Raw genomic sequence first — 24,735 nt, 5'->3', positions numbered from 1 at the left:
GAAAAGGTACATTCATACATTGCTGGTGGGACTGCAAATTGGTGCAACCACTCTGGAAAGCTGTATGGAGATTCCTCAGAAAACTTGGAATGGAAACACCATTTGACCCAGTTATTCCATTCCTCAGTATATATCAAATTATTTTAAATCAGCATACTATATGAATGTTTATAGCAGCTCAATTCACAATAGCTAACCTATGGAACTGACCTAGATGCCCTTCAACAGATGAATGGATAAAGAAGATGTGGTATATATACACAATGGAGTATTACTCAGCCATAAAGCAGAATGACTTTATGAACTTTTCCATAAATGGATGGACCTGGAAACTATCATGCTAAGTGAGATAAGCCAATCTCCAAAAGCCAAAGGTTGAATGTTTTCTGTGATATGTGGAAACTAACCGACAATAAAGGGAGAAGGGAAGAATAGAAATTCGGTAAATTAGACAATGGGGAATAGAGGGAGGGAGTGAGATAGGAAAATGAAAGACAGTGAAATTATCCTGACATAATTTTCCTATGTGCATATATGAAAATATCACAGTTAATCCAACCATCATGTACATCTACAAGAATGGGGCTGGGATCCTAACTAGATAAGATATATTCCATGCTTATATAATTATATAAAAGTGGATTCTATTTTCATGTATAACTAAAAAGAATCAATCAACAACTTTTTTAAAATGTCATCTACATGCTCTGTAGAATCCAAAACTTAAGTTTCTTGCATTGTTTTATTTATGACATGAAGTGACAGCTGCCCATCAAACATCTGTAATGCATAAGTGCCTCTAAATTAACATGTCTCAAACCACATTCATGGTCTTCTCTCTTCCTTTTGTTCTTCCTTGTTTTACTATAACTGAGAATGTTGGTCATTTAAATGACCAAATTAGAAAGGCTACAGTCCTTTCTGTTTGGTCCTTTCTAGCAATGCTCCTCCTCAGTTTGTTTTTTCTGTTGGTAAAACGCTTATTCCCTCTATACCTCTCAGTTCTCTATATCACAGTTCAAATAATCAACAACATTTATATGAGGTGTTAAAATAACATCATTTCCTTTTTCAACATTTCTTTGGAATAGCCATATTTACTAATAGAAATATCATTCTATAATACGAGTGTGGTTATGTAATGTCATTACAAATTTCTGAGTACTTCTAGGAGGTCTTCTCTTATAAGGCACAATGGATTGATTGGGAGTGCCTTGTAATTATTCTCATAGCACCTTGTGACACTTAATCACAGTGTATTAAGATTGCCTATGTAATTTCCATGCTCCTCGCTAAGACTGCATACTCTTCAAGGCATGGATCACTGTATTTATTGCAAGTTATAGAGTAGAATCATGCCTTCTTCAGTGAAGAATCTCATCGAATTTTGTTACATGAACTTTCTCCTTTGCCACTACTTCCATTCCTTGTAGACAGGGTGAAGTTAAATCCTTGAAAATAACTAGAAGTCCATTCACAATCTGATTCCAGCATAACTTCCCAGTCTTTGGCTACTTCATTCTACTAGTTTCCTGCTTCTGCCAGGCTGAGCAGAAAGCTCACTGGATGGCATTTTACTTTCTCACACCCCTGTGCTTTGGTGTACACTGTGTTTTTACAGAAATGATGTCAGAGGTTTTTGAAAGGCTAATGCTTTGTCATGAATCCAAAGCACTTTATGAGGTTGTTCCCCTTTTACTGTTTACTGATATTGAATCTATTTGTTTTAGCAATGGTAGCCCAGGCCCTAACCCACATGAATAATGTGCCAAATGGCTTAAGGATACAAGTTCAAAAATCAGATTGCCTGATTTTAATCCAACTCTGATTGTATAGCTTTGGAGAGAAGTAAAGCTCAATGATCTCATATGCAAAACCAAGGTAATAGTAAACCTAACTCATAGGACTGTTACAAGAAATAAATAATAAACAAATACACACATTAGACAACTCAACAAATAAATAAGTGGATAGAATAAGTATTAGCATCACTAGTCTTTATGTAAAAAAATCCCTGAGTTCTCAAATCTTTGTTTTTGAATTCACAGCCAGTGAACAGAAATAGAGTCTAGGTTGCAGAATAGACTGGTGTAAGAGTTATATATTAGTGAACCATGTTGAGACATATTGGAAATTCTATTCAGCATAGCAAGTTGGGCCTAAAACAGAGATGTATGGATTGGAAACAGATTCGGGAGTCATTGATGCAGCATTGCTATGTGAGATCACAGGAGAGAATGAGGGCATCCTGAGAGAGTGTAGAAGGAGAAGAGTTGAGGAAAGACTATTTAGGGCCAACATCTGGTCCCTAGGTGTGCAGATGCAAGATCAAGAAGGGCAGGAGACCTGTTTGGTCAGTTGTATTAGCCAGTAACTAGTAGAGCCCAGCACACTACATATGTCTCCCAAATGCTGGCTGAGCAATCCTGTGCCTTGATCTGTGTCACCAGCTTTTGACCTGTTCTATAGGATGGGTGTGAATAAAGAAGAGAAGATTTCTCTCTGGATGTAGCTCATGTGTGCTTAAGTTACGCCATAAAAAGCAGGAATCCAGGAGGCCTAACATTCTCAGACAGAGCAAAATTGATTTATGAACCAAAGCTAGTGTCAAAATCTAGTGATGTTTGATGAGTTAATCTTTCAGTAGGGAACAGGGAACATCTTTTTCCAGTGAATACCTTTTTTCCTAGAAAATAATTGATTTTCATATGTATTTCAAGAAGTATGTTAAAGGCAGACATGACTGTAAATATTTTATGTAGCAGTGAAAACCACGACTAACTTCTGTGTGTCCCTCTTATATGAACTCTGAGAGACTAATAATTATTATAGAAACCAGAGCTTATGCTGTACCAGGGACTGTGAAAAGTCCACTAACATACACAATTTTGACCATAGGACATAAAAAACCCCTGAAGTTCAGAAAGACTAAGTAATTTGCTCAAAGTCACACAGCAAAGTGATGGAGTGAGTCTGAATTCAATCAATCAGAGGCCTGACTGCAAAGTCTATACTCTTAGAAACTGCTGTATACTATAAGAAAGGGAAAAGAACTCACTATGAGTTCCACTGGTTGGGCCTATAGTCTATCTGGCCCCACTAGGGGATGGTGGCCCAGGTCATCGTGAGTTACTCCTTAGCTGATTGCTTATGGAATAATTTGACATGCTATTCCATAATTAACATAATGTAGTTCTTGAGGATTATAGGAATCTTATTTTGCTACTTAAAATTTAGTCTACATCTCATCTCTAACCAGTAATCTAACATATTCACATGACAATTTTGTCATTCCAAACTCTGATTTAGATAGGAGTTTCTTCAAGGTAAGTGATTAAATGTAAGCAAAAGATGATGACTGATCAAAAATAAACACTTGTAAAGTGATTCTTAGATGTTTTCCTCATGGAATCCTCTGCATACTAAACTATTGCACAATTCTATCAGTATTCTTTTTTTAAAAAAAATACTTTTATTTTATTTATTTTTTATATGTGGTGCTGAGGATCGAACTCAGGGCCTCGCACATGCTAGGCGAGCACTCTACCGCTGAGCCACAACTCCAGCCCCTCTATCAATATTCTTTAAAAATCATTTATTGCCAAAAAATTTTTAAAAGACAGACTTTGTGTTCATCAGTAACTGTAGATGCACTAAGTGAGATCTGCTGAAAGTCCGAATCTGTCTAGTGGTACTTATTCTCTTAATTATTCTCTCTTCTTCTGATAAGAAATGGAAGAACCCCAGGTATCTGCTGGCTGTCCAGGACAGGATGCCTGGGAGATATACTCTTGGGGTTGCTGTGGACATCAAGAGACTTCTTCCTTTCTCCCTCCATTCTCTTTCTTTCTTCCTTCCTTCTTTCCTTCCTTCCTTCCTTCCTTCCATCTCTTTCTCTCTTTCTTTCTCCCTTTCTCTCTCTTCCTTCTCTTTCTCTCTTTCTTCCTTCTTCCCTTCCTTTCCTTTTCCTTCTTCCTTTCTTTTTGTATTGGGGATTGAACCCAGGGGCACTTAACCATTAAAACACATCGCCAGCCCTTTTTTGTGTATTATTGAGAGACAAGGTCTCACCTGGTTGCTTAGGTCCTCACTAAGTTGCTGAGGCTGACTTTGAACTTGATATCCTCCTGCCTCAGCTTTCTGAGCTGCTGGGATAGCAAGAGACTTCTTAGAAAAAAGAAGTTTCCTTGATGAATGGCTTGGAGATAAATATGGGTCAACACAGTTGCCAACTTCCTCACCTTCATCTGCTCAAGAAGCTTGTCAGTGGCATCTTTGATTGACTAAACACCCAAGACATGGCTGTACACTCAGGGGCACTCCAGCAGACACTTGTGCCAACTGCATCCCTCTTTCACTGTGGCTGCCTATGAAGGTGACAGACTCATAAGGACCAGCCTTTGGAGATGTCCTGTCAGCAACATCAATGTAATATGTGGCAAAGCAGTGCTCTTAGTGAGACCATGATATAGAACAGTCTGAGGTGGCTGAGAGTGGGAATAATACTTTCTGAAGAGCTTGTATACTCTAAAGTTGAGAGTCAAATGTGTTTTGATTTGCATGTCAACTCTGACTAATTGATGATGGTAGCTACTGAGGACAAGGTGTTGACAAGAATTCTAAAATCTCCTCAGTCCTCAGGGTGTGGGAGGGCTGTAATTAACCTACATCTGCCACAGCAACAGGAAGAGAAAGGAAAAGAATGGTGTCTAACATGTATTTACAAGCTTTTGGCTAATAGAAGGCACAGGAATTTGCTCAAGGCTATGAAAGCAAAGAAGAGGTATTAAGTTCACAGTAGAACTTCAATTTCTAGACCGTATGTCAATGTGTGCAAATAATAATGTGTATTTAATTCCTCAGATGTGATAGTGGGTATTTTGAATTTGGAAGATTACTTTAATAATTTTAACAAACTTAGTCCTTAGGACCTTCCTGTGAAGTTGGTATCATCATCAATTCTACTTTATGAATAAAACAATTAAGGCACAAAGGATTAATTCAATTTCCTATGATCTGAAAGCTAGAAAGGCATTGACTAGAATTGCTCAAGCAGTCCAAGTAAGACCGTGAGTTTTAATTTTGCTCTGCATTTGTACTATCTCCTGTATTTATTTGTTGGCCATTAGAAGAGCACCAAGTTCTCCTACATTGCTGAGGAAAACCAAGGTCCTTCACTTCTGTGGTGGGATTTTCTTAGAATGGATTCAATTTCTTTGGAATAAAAAGCAGCTTTATCCTCTATTTCCTGTGATACCATTTTCAAGGGCTTTCATGCCCAATTGAAATCTCTGCTTAGGGCTATAATCGGGCCCCTTGGTAAGTTTCATTTGCAGTCACCACCATCTGCGCCACTAACTCCAGGGACAGATTAATAGATGATTACAGTATCAACCAAGAATCTCAGTGCAGCTTTGACACTCACAGTCATGACTTTTGCCTCAGTGGAAATTGGGGCTGCAGGGCTCATCTCCCTTGGACAGGCTGTAATGTTCTTTCATAACTCTACTGGGGGGGATTGGACAGCAGCAAGAAGAATGGAGGCGGAGGATAAAGAAGAACCTTCTGGCAAGAAAGATCAGTAGCCAATGGCAGATTCTCCTGGGAGACCTGAAACTCTTTTCTCTGAAGCTCTGGGGGCATCAATGAGGCAATGGCAGTAGATATTTGATCACGGCAGAATATGGGGTCGCAGTCCTTCTCCTGTGTGATTCTAGAATTAACTTCACTGTCTCACACATTGGAAGGGAATACACACAACTCTTCAGATATTTCTATTATATTCAGAAAAATGACTTTCTGAAAAGAAATGTTTCCAAACTCAATTATTTTCATGCAGGAAGATTTGCTCATCTCAGTTTCAAACTTATGTTGTGAAAGGAAGTAAATTTAAGAAAAACTAGCAAGTGGCTGCTTGGCTGTCTCTTTCCACTGTCTTTTTAAGTTGCTTGCTAATGGCTGTTAAATCCCATGGAGAAACTGTGCATCTGTCAAGAGTGCAGTCTGAGGAAGCAGGTAATCAGTCACAGAGTTATCCGGTTGCAGATCTCAATCCTCAGCCCTGCTCTTTGCAGAATTCTGATGCCATTTATCTTTTTTTTCTCTACTTTAAAATGAAGATATCAGAGTCAATATGATCTTCTTGCAGTCATCTGATTACCAGTCATAATAAGTTGTGCAGAGTGTGAATGGTGCTAAATGACAGAATACATGTATTCTCAGACAGCAGGAATTCGGGAGAGCAGCTGACTTTTGTCCTCCTTTCGCCTCTTCCTCCTCCAATTTCATTTACTTTATTCACCTGAACCTCACACTCACACCCCTACAGGTCCCAGGCTCAAACTCACCCTCTCCCATTCCGTCTCTCAGTAAAGCATTTGAAACTCATTCAGACCATGTTGTAGCTAATGTCTGTTACAGGATTGGGGAAACAGTAACTCACTTTTGCATGTATTTTGCTAAACTGTGTTTCTGCCCTCTTCCCATTGACATACTTGTCTGATGGGTGGATCTGTCTGGGTAACCTAAATCCTGCACTGACCCACCCTTCCATTTCCAGTTCTCCAAAGACATTAAATCCTGACAATTTAAGAATTTAATGATCTTAACTAGCACATGCTGATAAAATTATGTGATACCAGTCATTTACCAGCATTACTCAATATCACCTACCCTTGGAGTATGCTGGAAGCTCCTTCTAATTGGTAAAGGCGCAGTTTGGCTTCACATTAGAGTCCTTCTCACCTGAAGCTGTAGCTATCTTGTAGGCATCGGGGTCTAAATCCCATCCTCTTTTGGGCTGCTCCCTAAGTTAACTATAAAGAATGGAGCCATGATAGATACAAGATCTTGTTGTTCTCTTTAGCTCTATTAGTCTCCACAATGCTGAGTCCAAAGGAAAATGATAAGCTAAAATAAACTTTAAAGAGGATTTAATTCACTTAATTCTCATTGAACATATTTTCCTCTCTGGCTTTCATACCTGTCAAACTACCTCACTAGCTGCTTCTTCCCAATCACATTTTCTGGGACCTGACTTCAAATATTAGAGTGTTTTAGAGTTCAATTTTTGGAATTCTCTTTTCTATCTCTACTTACTCCCTTGCTAGTCTCACCCATTCGTATGGCTTTGACCACCATCTGTATACTGAGAATCCATTAATATGCATATCCAATCTAGACCTCTCCTCTGAACTCCAGATTGGATATTCAATTGCAAACTTGCTGTTTTAATAAGATGCCTAATAGATGCCTTATTTTAGCAGGACTCAAAACTATACATGTGTCTGTCACCCTCCACAGCCTACTCCAATTTCTTCTGAGATTCCTCCTCATCTTATTTACTTGCAACTGCATATATCTGGCTTCTCAGTCCAAAAACCTGGGAGACATCTCTGGTAAATAATCTGGCCATCATCAGTTCCTTGCCTCCGCCCATCAAAAGATGGATGGAATCTTTGTCCTTATTACTTCCCTCCTTAAAAAAGATGTGGCAGAAGTAATATCTGGAGCTTCCCATTAAGATTTTAAGAGAACAGGCAGCTTTTCTTTCCTTCTTGAAGCTAGTCACTATGTAAAAACTCTGACGACTTTGAGGTCATCGTGATGTGACAAACCCTTAGCTAGCCACAGGGAATGACCATGTAGAAGAAGACCCTTAGCTACCACAGCTGCTCTAGTCAGTCCTGGCCGAGCTTTGGAGTAAAAATGCAGATACCAAATTGGAAGTCACTAGAGCAGACTGTTCATCTGACCCCACTTCTGGCTGCTGAATGTAACAGTAAATTTTGCTACACACTAGTAGATAATGAAGACAACTAGACTCCATTCTTTTTCTGACAGACCACATCCAATATGTCAATTTTTTTTTGTTGGCTCTACCTTCAAAATATGCCAGTAACATAAACAATTTTTTTTAAAAAACATCTCAGCTGCTACAACTTTTATGACCATCACCTCCTGTCTGTTTTCCCATGTTCCACATTTGCTCCTCCTCCACAAGTGCTTCTCAACTTAAAGCTAACATAACCTTTCACAATTTAAGTTCTGTCACAGTACTCTTCTGCTTAAAACATTACAAAGGCTCTCTATTTTACTCAGAGAAAAAGCCACACTGCTTTAAGAGCGTATGCAACTTCACATCCTTACGTGATACTGTTTTATCTCCACCAGTATTCCCTCACCTTTACTGTTTCTGCTCCAGAAACATCAGCCTTCTTGCTTTTGAAAACCCATGGATATGCTTCTGCTTTAGCACCCTTTGCTAGCTAGGAACTCTTCTACCTGGAACACTTTTCCCCAGGACCAACTTCCCTGTTTCTCACTTCCTTCAAGCCTGCTCAACTGTCACCTTCTCAGCCATCTCCACAGACTGCCCTATTCAAAATCATAATACTTATCTGCCCCACTCCCAATCCTTCTTTCTGAGATTTTTTCCCTCTATAACATCTACTACCTCCTAACCTATAATTAATTTTTGTTTATTTTCAGCTACCTCACACTTGGAAGGTGAGGTCATGAATTTTTGCCCATTTTGTTAAGAGGTGCTTAATAACTAATTAATGAAAAAAGAGTATATTAGCAAATTTGTGTTTTCTTCTCTACCAGATTCACTGAGAGAGGCTCTAGCATGCACTGAATTTAATCATTCCCTGAGTGAGCGTGTTAGTAGAAGCTAAGAGATGAGTCATCCTTCCAGGCAGGTGGTTGTATAATCCCCTCAAAATTGCTGGATCAGAAATTCTTCCGCAAGTCTCCAGTGATCCTAAATAGACCCTCAGGGTTTCTCTGTGTGAAGAACTTATATTGTTCTATTATCTTTCTCTTCACCAATTTGGTCTGTCACTAAAATGTGTCTGTATTTTGACTCCTAAGTTAGAATGGCTTCTATGCCAAGATCCCTCATGGGGGCCTTGATGATTACTAACTGGATTGCCCAGCTGCCATACCTTCTTTTTTCAGGCAACTGAGGCTTTGCTCTGTCAAAGGGACCATTCACTGATCCCTTGCTGGAAACTCTTCCCAGCTAGACTGAATACAATAGTTGCTACCCACTTTGTGCCTCACCCACTCCCAAGCCTGGTCTTTCTCATTTTCCTCTCTTCAGCATTGTATTTAAAAAGAAATATATTTGTTTTCTCAATGAAAATGGATACCTGGTATTATTGATTTCTTTCATAGTACCTTTATTTTTAATGTTAAGCATTTCAACTTCTTTTGTACTCAGTTTAGCTCATATTTTAAACTACTAGACATATATGAGACTTGCTATACTGAATTGGGCTAATAAAGAATAAAAAAAGAATAAGACAATTTTGAGCAAACCAAACATTTGAAGTTACTATTTTATTTAATTCTTCAAGAATCATCACATTATCATTATAGTGCCTTTGTAGATGGTTTCAGAAAGAATAAGACTTAGTACTTGTAACAGTTGCTAAATAATCTAATTCAAAATACTGTCTCACATGTATACCTGTATTTTGCGGGTCTTTCTCGATTTCCTTTTTAAATTCAGGCATTATTGATGTATCATTCTTAAAAAGCATTTTCCAGATACATTTATTGCACTCAGGCTCATTACCATGCCGTCCTGTACGGAGAGGTCTTCTCTGTTAAGAGGAGCGCATCATCTGCCTTCTTTTTCTGCCACATCCCACTCTCTGCATTGTAAGGCTGCACCTTGGGCATTATTCTGTTACTATCTGTAGCTCACGTACACTATGCCCTTTCAAAGCAGCAGCAAGGCAGCTGAGTTACGGCTTTAAGTACAATAAGGGACAGTTATTGTCAGGCAGGAGCTACTGTCTTATTACTAGCTCACTAATCTGTAGTTGGAAGAGCTGCCATTACCAGGCATTTCTGATTACTTACTTTATTGCACCACTTAAGGGCTCATCAATTTTGACTTTTCAGCTTTTGAAGATGAGATGACTTCATCTGCTCTCCCACCCTCCTGCACCCTGCTCCTTGTATTTCCATCTGCAGACGGAGCTCCTCATCCTCTCCTGGCATTAACTGACTGACAGGCCACTTCCGGCCATTAGATCTGGCAGTAACTGTCTCCAATAAGGGGCTGCTGGACTGCACTGAACTGTGAGACTAATGTTAATGAAGTCGCCCTTTTAGAAAATTAACTTTTCTAATAACCATGGTGACTAGAAGAGTCCAGTTCTTAAGATGAAGGGATGATTCTGTTTAACTGGCTTTGCCCAAAATCCAGCACAAAAAATTCCTCATAGTTGTCTGTATGACTATTTTTGTATGACTTGTATCATTTACCATGGGAAAAAAAATTGTTTTTAAATTTCTCTTTTTTTGTTATAAAATTCTCCTTAAAGAAAAATTTGCATTAGACATTAACATTATAAGAGGAACAGCATCCATATGCCACCAATCAAAAGATAATCACAACTAATATTTTGCTGTATTTTTTCTCTGCCTATGCTTCATTTGTTAAATAGTTTTAGTCATGATATTTATATATTTGTACTTCTTGTTTCTCTAATCAAATGCCAAATCCTTTTCCATGTCATGAATAGTTTGTGAACTTTATCAAGAGATGCACATACCCATTTTTGCTGCATGTTTTGGTTGAATCAGATTTCTTACTATTATAAATAAAACTGCAAAGACCATCTTGGGAATAATTTCATATTTTTTTTACATTTTTAAGATATTTAGGATTATCTCCTTAGATATACTCCAATAGATAGAGTTACTCAGCCAAAAGATAGAAATATTTAAGACACTGAACAGAGTTTAAAGAAAAAAAGGGTAAACTCAATAATGAGGCAGATACCTGACTTTTAGTCTCCATATTAGAACGTAAATAATGGAATCCTAGGATATTAGAAGTGGGAAGAGACTAAGAAATGGTGTAATCCAAGTCCTTTAATTTGGTAACAATTTTAAGAGAATTCACCACCTATATAAAATTACTTTTGGGTGGTTAAAAAAATCATCCACAGTAAGGGTGAGACAAGATGATAGAGAAAAAGGGCTGTTTGGTTTCTCAAGAATCTGCCACATCTATCTATACTGTCAATATTCATTTTTTTCTTCTAATTTTGTATGGATTTAAACCTTTCTTTACATCACAACAATTTTCTTATTATTTATGTTGGGTGTTAGAAGAACAAATGTGTTATAGGAGAGGCCCCAGCCTGCCCTGCTCGCAGATATTTTAAGGAATAATCAGGGAGGAGGGGCAAAGGGTTCCACCTGCTGGGGAAGGGCCTTTCTATCAGTCTTACACAAGCCAATCCTCAAACAGTATCCTCACTTGTACCTCCTTAAAAAAAAAAAAAAAGGCAAAAGACTTAAAAACTTAAAGTTATGAGAAGACTAGTTTAAGAACTGGAAGTGGAGAAGCTGGGTCTCTATCCTAGCTCTGAGATGTCCTGGCTGGTGGGTCTTTCTCTCTGAACCTCAATTTTCTCCTATGCAGTTAAGGACAAATTCAAACTAAAAATAAGACACTTAATTGTCTTCCTCTTGAAAACAGGGAAGAGATTTCCCTCCTTTCGTTTTCCTTTGGATATTTTCTTTAAAAAAGAAAAAAAAATCCTGTTAATTTTAAGTACTTTCTCCTCTTCTTGAAATGTATATATAGATCCTTTTGAAGACAAGAATGGCATATTGTCAGTTCTTTGACTCAGAAATGTCTTTCTCCAGGATCTGCAAGCCATCCCTTTGAAATGTAAACATCAAGGGAGGTAGTACCCCTATTGTGCCTCTCTCCAGTGTGTGTGTGTGTGTGTGTGTGTGTGTGTGTGAGAGAGAGAGAGAGAGAGAGAGAGAGAGAGAGAGAGGGGAAGAGAGAGAGGAGACTAAGAGGATACATCGTTCCAAATTGCAAAACTACCTCCTTTCTTAAGGATATTAGAAGCTTGTTTTTCCTTTGGGTCATGTCAATTAACTAACATCAATGGTGACTTAAATTAGAATAAATTATCTGTGACAAATGGTGTTGTGAAGTCCTTTTACTTGGGGACTAATTATTGTTTATGTTGAAAACCTGTGTGTGGTAGGTTGTATCTATTTGGCTATATAATCCCTTAATGGGCAGACTGTAATATGCATTGCATGTTGGTTTAATGCCTGTTCAGTAAAACAAATGGTTTCCTTCTCTCTCACCTTTTTTTGTAGAGGACATATGCATTAAAAAATATTTTGATTTAAAGAGAGTACCAAGAGAAGGCAATGCTCTAGTACTAAATATTTTTTTAGTTTTAATTTGATTTATTTAAAGATAAGTCTATAAAAACATTTACATTTCTTTCATGCTCCCTTCCAATGTAGTCTTGTGGATTTTGGGGAACCATATGCTGGATCTTGAATAAATGGGTAGATTAAGAAGGTGGATTTATATGAGCTTGTGGTGAGCAAAAGAGGGCTGAGTTAACATTCAGAAATAAAACTCAACTAACTTATGAATGTATCTTAGGATGGGAGCTCAAGGCCCTAAATCATATAGCAAGGGCTGTCCTAAAACAAGAAAAAGGTCACTGTATCTGGTGATTTTTAATGTAATTTTATTTTTTGTTGAAAAGCACCAGTTTAAAAAAAAAAGAAACAAAGAAATCTACACTGATAATGTAAACATCCCAACTTAGAGCAAGGGAGGGCATTGCTCTTTGGAAGATAAAACCCACAAAGTATCTTCCTCCCAGTCAGGGAGCAAAGTGAGATGCCTACCTTTCTACTTTCCTACTAAGCTTTGGTAGGAACTAGCAGTGTCGTTTTCTGTGCTGTGACCTCAATAAACTATGTAGAAGACAAACAGCAAGATGCAAGGAATCTGTGGCACAAAAGGCCATAGCATGAGTCCTGCTAATGAGGAGACCTTCTGTTCAAAAGAAAACCCTGTTTTCAGGTATGAAGGAAAACAACTAGCTCAAGACAAGCTGCAATTTCTAAAGTGAGGAAAATAAACAGCAGAGTGAAATCCAGTTGTCTTTCTTTGTGTCTGCCAAAAGACAAGAAAGATGAAATAAAATTGTAATGGCTCAATCTTGTACTAGATTTATCATTCCTTTTCCATTTCTTCCTATCCCAAAGGAGAGGTATCAAGTATTAGGTTAAACGGGTCTCTGTGTAAAAGGTTGCAGATCCCCAAATCCCCAAGCATGATCCTTTTTTTTTTCCCCCTTTTTGGTCCTTAAGGCTCGGTAGACAAGCCAACCAAGTGTCAGCCACTGGTATTTTCTGTCTCCTTCCAGTGTGCAGCTGTGTGGGTATATTGAACCCAAGCCTGTTCCGTAGATCAAACTATCTGGAACACAACTCCTAGAATTTTACCGGTTATCAAATTTGCCGAGGAAGTCACAGGATGGTAAATTACCTTGTGAGAGGTAGAAAGAAATCCTTTGTGGCCTGCTTTATCTTGCTTTGTGGAAGTTCATCCTTAACTTCTATTACAAGATTTCATAAGAAAAATACCATCTGCCTTAATATTTTTTTGTGTGTGTATGTATTGTGTAAATGTTACTTAGGGTAGTACCTGCTATTCTGTTTAGATGATTTTATATAAAAGCCTACATAATAAGTTTCTGTCAGAGGACAGAAAAAAATCCTTATATATTTGAGTACTTTCTTTCACTGAGCATTTTCATTTACTACACAGTTACATAAATTATTATGCTTCCTTTTCAGACTTGACTGCCAGAAATCTCATAGCTAAGTTGCTCACATTTATCATTTTGTCATTGTATAAGTTTCCTTAGTATAATTTAACTTTTGCCTGATCATACTTGGTCCACCCCTCTCTCAATTCCCATGCAATTCTTGGTTCTTGTTGTTTTTCTGTTTTTTAAAGTTGGCCACATGGTTTTGTTTCCTTTAGTTTTATCTTAAACTACCTCAAATCAAACAAATAGAAATGTAGTCTTTCTAACAACCTGAAGACTAACAATATAACTTATGAAAGTCTTAGAGATGGAGTCTCAGCATTAAGGAATTTCACTATCCCATCTCCCCGTACCCCTGCCATATTCTTTCTACATGCAAGATGATAATCATGGATATTTATGTATTAAAAATATATCAGAAAAATTGCAAATAGGCCATTCTTTAACTTAGCAGAGAATTGCCTGAGGCAGAACTATTTTAATGGGTGTTGTGTCAGCATTTCTTTAAACAGTTTAAATGAAAAGGTCTATAAGTTACATTTGCTTAGTGTAAAATTATGGGGACTATGCTATAAGTAAAAGTAATCTTTTTTAAAAAAAATTTTTTTCTTTAGGAAGTTATATGAAACATTAACCCATTCAGTTGTGTGAATTTTAGCCAATATCATCATTGCTAAAGAGTCACTTAAAATAACATTCTAAAATACTTTATTGTACATATTTTTCTTTGAGTGATCATCATAATAAGCATAGATAAAATTTGTAGAGTATCTATAATATTGAGTTCTAGGCTCCTAAAAGACAGTATCTTTCAGGAAACTTTTATATCTTTCTTTATGGGACCAAAGAATATGAGAAATCATTCAACTTGACCATCAAGGTCAAACTCTTGGTAATGCTGATTGTGTTAGGAGCCATGCCTGCCTAATACTCTCTCCACTGAACATACTCCTAGGAAACATGCACAATTTAAACTATCAATAAAGTGAATGTTTGGGACCTTTTCTGATATAAAAGCTTGTCAACATTCATTTGGGAACTCTGAATTAGAATTCACCCTTAATTATTCAAATGAATGAATGAATATTCAGCTTTGAATTTTAGAAGTATACTTTTTTCCTATTTTCTCTTGTGTATATCTGCAATTGCATGTCAGTGATTTGGTTGCACAGGAATGATTGGAACAGGAGCTATAATCTTGCAATTTCTACCCAGACTCGGCAAAAACACACTTTCAAAATAAACCTGGTAGGCCTGTAAGTGCCTGCTTTGTGTCTATTTCAAATAGCATGGGGGGCTGGAGAACACATTTCCCTCTCTTTCTCACACTCCCCCTTTTAAGCCAGAGAACGTGTTCTTGGATGGCTTTCTGAGTGGACCAACCAAGCGAGATAAGTAAAATGGAAGAAAGCCTTTACTTGGGCAGAGGGAGGCACTGACATTGGAAGTAGTAAGATTCTGAAAGAGAATGTGTATTATCCTTGACATTATAAAAGGAGACAGAAAACAAATAAAATGATCAATACCTAATTGGTAAACATCTCTCAGCAAACTGCACAAGTCAATGAAGTAGAGATGTCCAGGATTCTTTTTCTCCATATTGATTTTTACTCTTAGAATTAGCTAAATTAGCTTCCGTGACTTTCACTTCTATTGTCAAGGTTTTAGGTGATATTTCAGGTCGTCCGTCCCCTAATTCAGGCTCCCCTTCCCATATGAGCCACAGACATCATGAGGATGATATCAGAACTCACATAGATTGAATAAAAAAATAAATCCCCAGAGATATTATGTTTAAGAATCACCTTTGTTTGTTAGTACTCTGAAAGTTTTTCGATCATGAAAGCTCTCATAGTGACATTCATGGCTACCACCACTAATCATGATGTTCTTAAAATGGAGACACCAGTAGCTATTGGTTATCCTTTGGCAACCTTAAGGAGTCTTGATTTACTTGCATGGTAAATCCAATTCTTGATTCCCATAGTCACCTCTCTAGGGTTGGAAGGTTGCTACAAAAGGTATGTATATGATCACCACTAAATCATATTTGGGAACAGTACCTAATAATCTCAATGAAATCAGTGAGATGTCACTTTTTGTATTACCTTACTAAACTCTTTTCTGTAACCAGGAGGTATACCTGTAGGTGAATGACCTCTATTTGTTAAACTTTCATAAATAGTTGTTCTTTGGTATCTTTGTTGGTTTTACTCAAACCAGGGAGAAAAGGTCTGTCTATTTTATAGGCAGAAGCAAAATCATCATACAATTTTTCTCTTTTAGCAATTATTTAGCATTAATTGGAACTTGGCATGCTGAAAAACTTACTTCCTGGGGGAGAATCATTATTTCAGAGCACCATGGATGTACATTGCACATTTGAAACAGCAATTTATTAAAAGTTACATTATTTTCTCTTGAGAATGGATTAGCACTCACCATTAGGACTAGGTCCACTATTTATGAAATGTTCACAAATGATTAATTATGTTTCATTTACAGATAGGCTCTAATGGGAGACATTTTTATTGCAAGTACTATTTTAATGAATTGTCTGTCTTTATGGATTCACGTACAAGACTGAAATAATTTATTTTTACTTCCTTCCCTCATCTTTATACCTGAACTCACCACTGCTTGTCACATCTTTCTGTTTCTTCTATCTGAATCACACGCTCATGCCCCTAGTTGCCTAAACTAGAAATCTTGGATATCTGTGACTCACACTCCCTCATAGCCCATTTTCAATCAGTCAACATATTTAAATGATTCCTTCTTGTCTTCAGAATAAAAGTCAAATTTATTTTATCTGCTGTATATGGATATTCACAGCCTGGGCCATTGGAATGTTCCCTTTACACATTCTCCACCAAGTTAGCCTCCTCTGGCTCCCACCATGAGGTGCTCTTCTATATTTCTATGCTTCTGCCTCTGCACTTTGCTCAGCATGTCCACCTTGCAATGCCTGTTTGTTCAAGTATCCTTTTCTTCCTGCAGCTTTCCCAGACTTTTCACTTCCCCTTAGACAGAATCAGCAACTCATTAATGTTTACTTCTCTTGGGTTGTCCTCATTTGTCTATGCTTCTAACTCATGCACAAGATGGTTAAGACTTATTAAGCCTCACTGTGTTTCTTTTTTGCATCTTCTATGTATACCATGTAAATTAAGCACCTAGTAAGCACTTATGGAACTTTGTTTGGCTAATGTGAAAATCCTATTAAAAGAAGACACAAAGCAACCCTCTTGTGTTTCAGTGGATATTCCACATCCCTTGTGAATACCGCTTTGTGGCTGATGATGGGATAAAGTAGATGCAAATGAAGAAGGCCTTTCAGCAGATCAGTCCCCCACAGAATATACTTATGGAGACAAAGCAGTTTAGGGCACAAAGGTGAATTATAGATTATTTTTGTACCAATAACTTGCTTTTCATTTTTTAAATTGCTGCATTATAATTATACAAAGTACTGGGATTCATTGTGACATATTCATGTATGCACATAACATAAATTGCTTGTTTTATTTTTTTATTTCCCTTCATAGTTCCCCTGATCCTGTTCTTCCACTCTACTAGTCTTCCATTTATTTATTTATTTTTAATTGGTACATTGTATTTATACATAAAAATGGGATTCATTGTGATATAGTCTCATGTAAGTTTAGCATAATTTGGCCTATTTCATGTGTAAAAAGGGTCTAAAGAATGGGAGACAATCCCTGCCAGCTACTCTTTTGACAAGAGATCAATATCCATAATCTGAAAAGGAACACCAAAAATATTCACAGCAAAAATCGAATCAAAACAAAACAACAACAAACCGAACCAATAAGTGTGCAAATGAGCCAAACAGACATTTCTCAAAAGAAGAAATCAAATGGTCAACAAATATATGAAAAACAAATGTTCAACATTCTTGGCAACCAAGGAAATGCAGATCAAACCTACACTGGGATTTCATCTCAAAACTGTTAGAATGGCAATCATCAATAATGTAAGTAATAATAACCACTGGAGAGATTGTGCGGAGAAACAGACACTTCATTGTTGGGGCTGCAAATTACTACATCAACAATGGAACTCAATATGGAGACTCTCTTAAAGATTAGGCTGGAGCTATAGCTCAGTGATAGAGTGCTTACCTAGAATGTGTGAGGCACTGGGTTCAATTCTCAGCACCACATAAAAACATAAATAAACAATTAAAATAAAGGCATTCTGTCCATCAACAACTACAAAAAAATAAGATTAGGGATAGAACCACCATAAGACCTAGCTTTGTCACTCTTTGGCATTTATCCAAAAGAACTGGAATCAGCATACTAGTGATATCTGAATTTCAATATTTGTAGCAGCACAATTCACAATAACAAAGTTACAGAACCAGCCTAGATGTCTGTCAACAGATGAATGGATATATTAAGTGTGATACACACACACACACACACACACACACACACACACGACAGTTGCATTCAGCCATTAAGAAGAATGAAATTATGTCTTTTGTTGGTAAACTGATGGACCTAGAGAACTGCAGAATAAAACTGACCAAATAACTTACTTTTATTTCATTATGCTCTCTTCTCACCCTACAGGTTGGTATTTTGTGCCAGTTGGCTAGAAAAGTAGCTACCACAGTTTACAGACCACAATAAATGTATTGAATATATTTTATATGAATGAATGAATGAAAGAAAGAATAAATGGAACTGTTCCAGTTCTTTCATTTAAGATAAAAAAATAGAAGCAAAGATACAAAGAATAGGAAAGCAGAGACTATCTCCATTCCAATTTGCTGCCATATTCTTTATATTGAGCTAGATTACTTCATCTGTTATGCAATCTTATACTTTCAAGATAATTATGCAAATATTGTTAGATAAACAACCTAAAGTTCAAAATCTGTGTCTATGATTACGTAAGTAGGTGTCAACCTTCTTATTCCTATGAAGTATATAGTGCATAATGTTTCCTTTGCCACCTGCTGGCATAGTATTCATAGATAGAAATGTGACTGATTACTGGTGACTAGAAAAGCTCTGTTTTGTATAATCTGTATTGCTGAGGTGGTTAATGCAAAGAGCTGTGGTCTAGAGGCAAAATCACCCGAATTGAAGGCTGAAGACTAGAGTTCAGTTACCAATCTTGTTATTTTACTAGAGCAGATCCTTTATTGTCTTGGTAACTTTTGTAAAGTTTCTCATTTGTAAAGCAAGGCATGTAATTCCAGCTTTGTGAGTTCTATGATGAACAGATGAACAATGACTAGGAAAATATAGTTTCCCATATAAAAGTGAAGTACTATTATTATTAAGCTTGTGCAAGCATGAGAAAATGTATATATAAGGGCTTTCTCAACTGCACATTTGTTCCCTTTTATTCCCTTTGTTACTGTTTTTCAATTTCAGTGTACCCCAGTTTTAAATTTCTGTGAACAGATGAAAGCAGGATAAATAAGCATTTCCCACTAATGTGATTTGTCTACAGTACAGCATATTTAACTGAAATTGTTTCTAATTCTTTTGAATTTATAATTGAACATAACTTAGTAATAGAGAAAATAACAGTTGAAACAACATTTGTTGTTTGTCATGAGCTTCCATTCTCATAAGGAAATCAAAACAATCCGAGAACAGGGAAAATATGAAAATTAATATGGTGGCATAGACACTGGTATAACTTTGATGAGAAGAAAAAAAAAGAAAAAAGCTACACATGGCCAGCTTGTTTTGTTAATATTTGAATATGTGACTTTTCAAATATTTTGTATTAGCTGTGGCTCGATGCATACATTAAAAAATGAACATGATCAAAAATTAGTCTGCATTGCCCAGTTTTTTATCAATATTGTCCTTTATTGCAAACAAGGTACAGAAAGTATCTTTTGCCTTGTTGATGACTTCATCTCTGCTCTTTAACGTTAATATAAGCCTGTGGCTAATTATCAATGTTTGTTATTTCCTGTGCTTTCTACGTTTTATATAAAATATCTTATTAAGATGAAATAAAGTAAAAGAGCCAAAATAACAAGGGAAATGAAGCTATATATTTCAATACAGCTTTAAAAAAAATCTCTGATGGTTGCATACTAGAGAGCCCTGAGGGGGTTAGGTGTGAATAGAACCTTAGAAAGTGATCTAGTTCTGACCCTTCTTTTATTGTTTAGGAAATGAGGCTGTGCTGGGCTGAAGAGGAGATACGGTAGTTTTCAGAGAACAAAGGACTGGAAAATAGCTCGAGGTCTCCTTAGCTGCACTCTCCCCATACTATACTATATCCGAATGTAATCTAACACATATAACTTAATTCTCCTTTATCCAAATGATATCAGTAAAATAGGAAGCCTTGCTCAACACTTACGTTAGTTCTATGGCTGTGGATGTGAACGATGATTCGTATCTGGGAGAAGACCTAATAAATTGGATGATAGGCGATCTCAATAGCCTGGAACAATTGGCTATATCTAACAAAAGGGAATTTTGCAGAGACAGATGCGAAGTCAGCACTTAACAATACAAAAACCAGTGGCAAAGTACGTGAAGTGGGACAACAGAACATGATTATTTTTCAAAGTGGCTGTTTTTCAAGAGCTGAAAATTATATGAGTTCACTCTTTTCTTGCTCAGATCAACAGAATTTTATTTAACTTAGTAGAGGTACATACAGAGCAACAAAGGTGCTAAATCTAGTCTACTCTACCCACCTGGAATTCTAAATATAGGTGTGGACACTGATAAACTGAGGCATGTAACAGGACAAAAACCATGTTAAATTGACTCAGTTCTAAGTAACTATAGGAAAGGCTAAAGGAATTGGATATGTCTCTCTGAAGAAGAGAAGAATTCTATTTGTTATTTTGGAGAAATGGAAATGACAAGAACGTGTACAGTGCAATGAAAGAGGCTGAGCCATTGAGTGGAAATAACTTGGAGTATGTTGTCTGAAGGCTTGAGTTTGAGGACTAGGACAATCACTTACCAGAGATGTAACCTTGAGAAAAATCACTAAGAAACTGAATCTACGGTTCTTGATCTACACTGTAAGATTGTTTTGAAAATTAAATTAAACAACATACGTAAAACCCCTATAGTACATGGCATGTAGTAATTATTCAACATTGACCTTTATACCTGTCAGGCAGAATCAGAGACTTTTATTAGATGTTATTGGAAAAATGGGTTGCAGATGGTTATATGAGCAGACATAAGAATGTTAGTCGTTCAAGATTCCTGGAAATGTTGCATGATATATCTGTGTGATGCTCAACAACATTCTCTTCTACTTTATGCCAGTAAAAAACATGACTCAAAAAAAGTTTATTCCTTACATGAAATATTGTCTTAAAAAGTTGTAAGACATTTTTACCACTACATATCACATAAAAGTGATGGTTTAGGTACCTGTAAAGTGCAGAAAGGGGCCTCTTGTTTCCGGGTTTTGGTCTGTATGGTTTGGGTTCCCCTGCCATGTTGATATCTGCAAACAGAATAAAATAGCATTTATTAAAAAAGTAAACGATTTTAGAAAAGAAAATCATAGAGTTTTTTTTTTTCGATTTGATTATGAAAATGTTGTATGCCATTCATTCATTCAACATGTATTTAGTGAGTGCCTATTTGATACCAGGTACAGTTTGCGAAATGTCATGATAAAATAGATTCTTGTTCTTGTGGAAGTTATGTTTTATTGGGGGTAGGTAGACAGTAAGAAACAAACACAACAGGAAGAATATATAACATATTAGAAAATGATTAGCATTATGAAAAAAAAATGCTGAGCAAGGTACAAGGAATTAGGATGTGGGGCTTGGGAGGACCTCCAAGGTTACCGTAAAACTGCATCATAAAGTACTGTTTCCCAAGTTGGGTAAAGGAAACATGGGTTTGCATTATGATTTTTTAAAATAATTTCATCTACTAATTTTTAGTAACTAATAATTAAAAAGAATAATGAGAATAAAATGATAAATTATGTGTTGGTAAATCATCTGGTCAGAAACAGTAGGTTTTGGTGAACAAGTGCGTTCACCAAGAGAGAATGAGATATCCTTCTGATTTTCACTTTTTGCCAAGAACGTTTCAGTGTACATAAAGGTTTGTATGAAATAAAGCCTTAATCATAAAAAGGGTTATTAAATTTCCCACAATGCCATTTCCACTTACATAGAAAAAGAAGCTAGAAGCATGTAATCATAATATGGACCATATTTACTTAGGGAACAACAAAACATCCTCAGCAACTTGAATGTGATGCTACAGAATTCTGGGGTGGTCAGAGGGAGAAAGGAGAATATCCTTTGCCTTCATTAACTGAGGATATAATTGAGTCTCTGAGATCATAGAAGATGCCTAAATACATGACAGTGGGTGTTTTATATATATATATGTACATATAATATACATATATATTATTGTATATATAATTGATCAAACTTGAACTAAAGAAATATCTAGACCCACTTTAAAGAAATTGGGATGTTGAGTGAAGAAGGTTTGGGAATGCAATAAACAAACAGATGAAATAAAGTTAAAATTTCCAAAGGATGATTAAAAAGGAAAATCTAAAGGATAGACACTTCAAGAAAAGCTTCTAACAAAGTGAAGGATATTATTTGGAAAGAAAAGAAAGGGAAGGCTTCTATTGCTAGTGCAGTGGACTAAATACACCTAGTCATCTACCACTGAAAACACTATGAATGAAATATAAGTATATCCCTTAAAATAAATACAACATGAAGCTAGCAAGTAAGGAGTTTGAAAAACATCCTACATATGAACAAAAACAAAAATTAAATGGGATTAGACACTGAACCTGGCATGCCCTTAAAGACATTTGTTGAGGCCAGAACCTGGGTTTTAGTTTTCCTACCCTTTTGGGTCAGAGGGGACATGAGATGGTGTGGAGATGAGGGAGTTGTTGTCAAGGATTTTATCAGTAGAAAGAGAAGACAATTTCTTATTTAATAAAGGATATCTACAAAACATGGACAGTAAATGTTGTAACCAATAATGAGACATTGAACAAGTTTTCTTCAAGATCAGGGACTTTAAAATGGCATCTACTATAACTATCTCTATGTAAGATTGCTCTTGATAACCTAATCAGTGTATTAAGTCAGGAATGCAATATTAGATATAGGAAAGAAGATATGAAACTGTCAGTAATTTCTGGTCAATATAACCTCCTTCCTGAAGCCCACAGATTGTTATAATTAATGAGAAAGTTTAGTATGTTGATTGGATGCCAAACCAATTATACAAAATTCAAATGCATATCCCTATATAGCAATACATATGTTTAATACATAGTTTAAAGCAAATCAATCTCTCTCTCTCTCTCTCTCTCTCTCTCACACACACACACACACTATATATATATATATATATATATAAAGTACCTAAGAGTAAACCTATCAGAAAAATTGAAGGAGCTTAATGAAGAAAAGTATAAAACCACATTGAAAGATTTTACAATAAATTTACACAAATACAGAGAAATTGGAAAACATATATGTCAATCTTCCCCAAGTTGATTTATGGTTTCCATGCCATTTCAATAAAATCCCACAATATTTTTTATGTGTATGCACAGTTTGAAAAGTTGATACTAGAATTTATATGACACCATAGAGACCAAATATAGCCATGATACATTTAGAAAAAGGAAAAGAGTTGGTAAATTTGCCTTATCAAGATTTATTTCTCTAGCTGTGATGATCAAGACTGTAGTATTAGTACAAGAGAACAGGGGCCAATTGAACAGAATAGGGACTTCCAAACTCACAATCCCATATGACATATCTATATATGCATCTATTGGCATATATGGACATCTGAATTATCACAGAACTGGCCTAGAAGATCTTTGAGGAAAATATAGGCTTTTAAATAAATGGTGCTATAACAATTGCTTCCTCACAAGGGCAAATATAAAACTGGACCTCTATCATACCCTAGACAAAAAAAATATCAATTACTAATGCATAAATATGAAAGACAAAAATATAAAAATTTTAGGAGGCAATAAAATAGAAAAATTTTATGAGTTCAGAGTATGGAAGGATAATCTTAAACCAGACATAAAAATCACTAGCCTTAACACATAAAACAGGTAAATTCTACTGTATTGAAATTAAGAATTTCTGTTCATCAAAAGTTGCTTAAAGACAGTGAAAAGAACAGCAAACTGGACAAAATGTCCTTGATAAAGGATTTGGTTTTTGAGTATATTAAGAACACATTTATATCACAGGAGTCAAAACACCAAAGAGAAAATTAAGCAAAATCTACTAAATGCACTTGCAGAAGAGGAAAAGCAATGGCAAAGAAACACATGAAATAATGCTCAGTTTCATTAGTAATAGGAAATGTAAGTTAAACCCCAGGAATTATAATTGAAGCTACTGAATTTGCAACAACTTCAAGTGCCAATTTCAAGTGCCATTGAGGTTTTCTAACAACTGGAAAATGTGTACAATACAAATATAAATGTAAATTAATGAAACTATTATGGAAAATTTTTTTCAGCTTTTAATAAACTTAGAATGTTCAACTGTTTGATCCAGGAGGTTTGTGAACCTCAAAAAGTCTTGCATGTATGTACCATAAGATATGTGACAGAGTGTTTGTTATAGTACACTGGGTAAAAAAAAAAAAAAAAAAAAACTGTACAAAAATACAACATCAGACGAGATCGGGCACGTTCAGGGTGGTATGGCCGTAGACTAAACAAAAGACCCAGAATAGCAAAAGCAATTCTAAGCAGGAAGTGTGAGTCAGGCAGTATAGCGATACCAGATTTCAAACTATACTACAGAGCAATAGTAACAAAAACAGCATGGTACTAGTACCAAAACAGACGAGTGGACCAATGGTACAGAATAGAGGACACAGAGACCAATCCACAAAATTACAACTTTCTTATATTTGATAAAGGGGCTAAAAGCATGCAATGGAGGAAGGATAGCATCTTCAACAAATGGTGCTGGGAAAATTGGAAATCCATATGCAACAAAATGAAACTGAATCCCTTTCTCTCACCATGCACAAAAGTTAACTCAAAATGGATCAAAGAGCTTGATATCAAATCAGAGACTCTG

General features: G+C 36.2%; 1 protein-coding gene across 16 annotated transcripts in view; it reads right to left on the bottom strand.

Annotated features, from left to right (window-relative positions):
- The window catches only part of Ralyl (RALY RNA binding protein like), a 650,608-nt gene that overhangs the window by 118,827 nt on the left and 507,046 nt on the right, over positions 1 to 24,735 (bottom strand). For all 16 annotated transcript variants that reach the window (XM_048782745.1, XM_048782744.1, XM_048782747.1 and 13 more), the window contains one exon: positions 21,038 to 21,113. In XM_048782745.1, coding sequence (XP_048638702.1) covers positions 21,038 to 21,113 — 76 coding nt within the window. The remainder of the gene's footprint in view (positions 1 to 21,037; positions 21,114 to 24,735) is intronic.

The sequence above is a fragment of the Marmota marmota genome, unplaced genomic scaffold (assembly GCF_001458135.2).
Source record: "Marmota marmota marmota unplaced genomic scaffold, marMar, whole genome shotgun sequence".
NCBI classification, from domain to species: Eukaryota; Metazoa; Chordata; class Mammalia; order Rodentia; family Sciuridae; genus Marmota; species Marmota marmota.
This window is presented reverse-complemented; position numbering and strand designations above follow the sequence as displayed.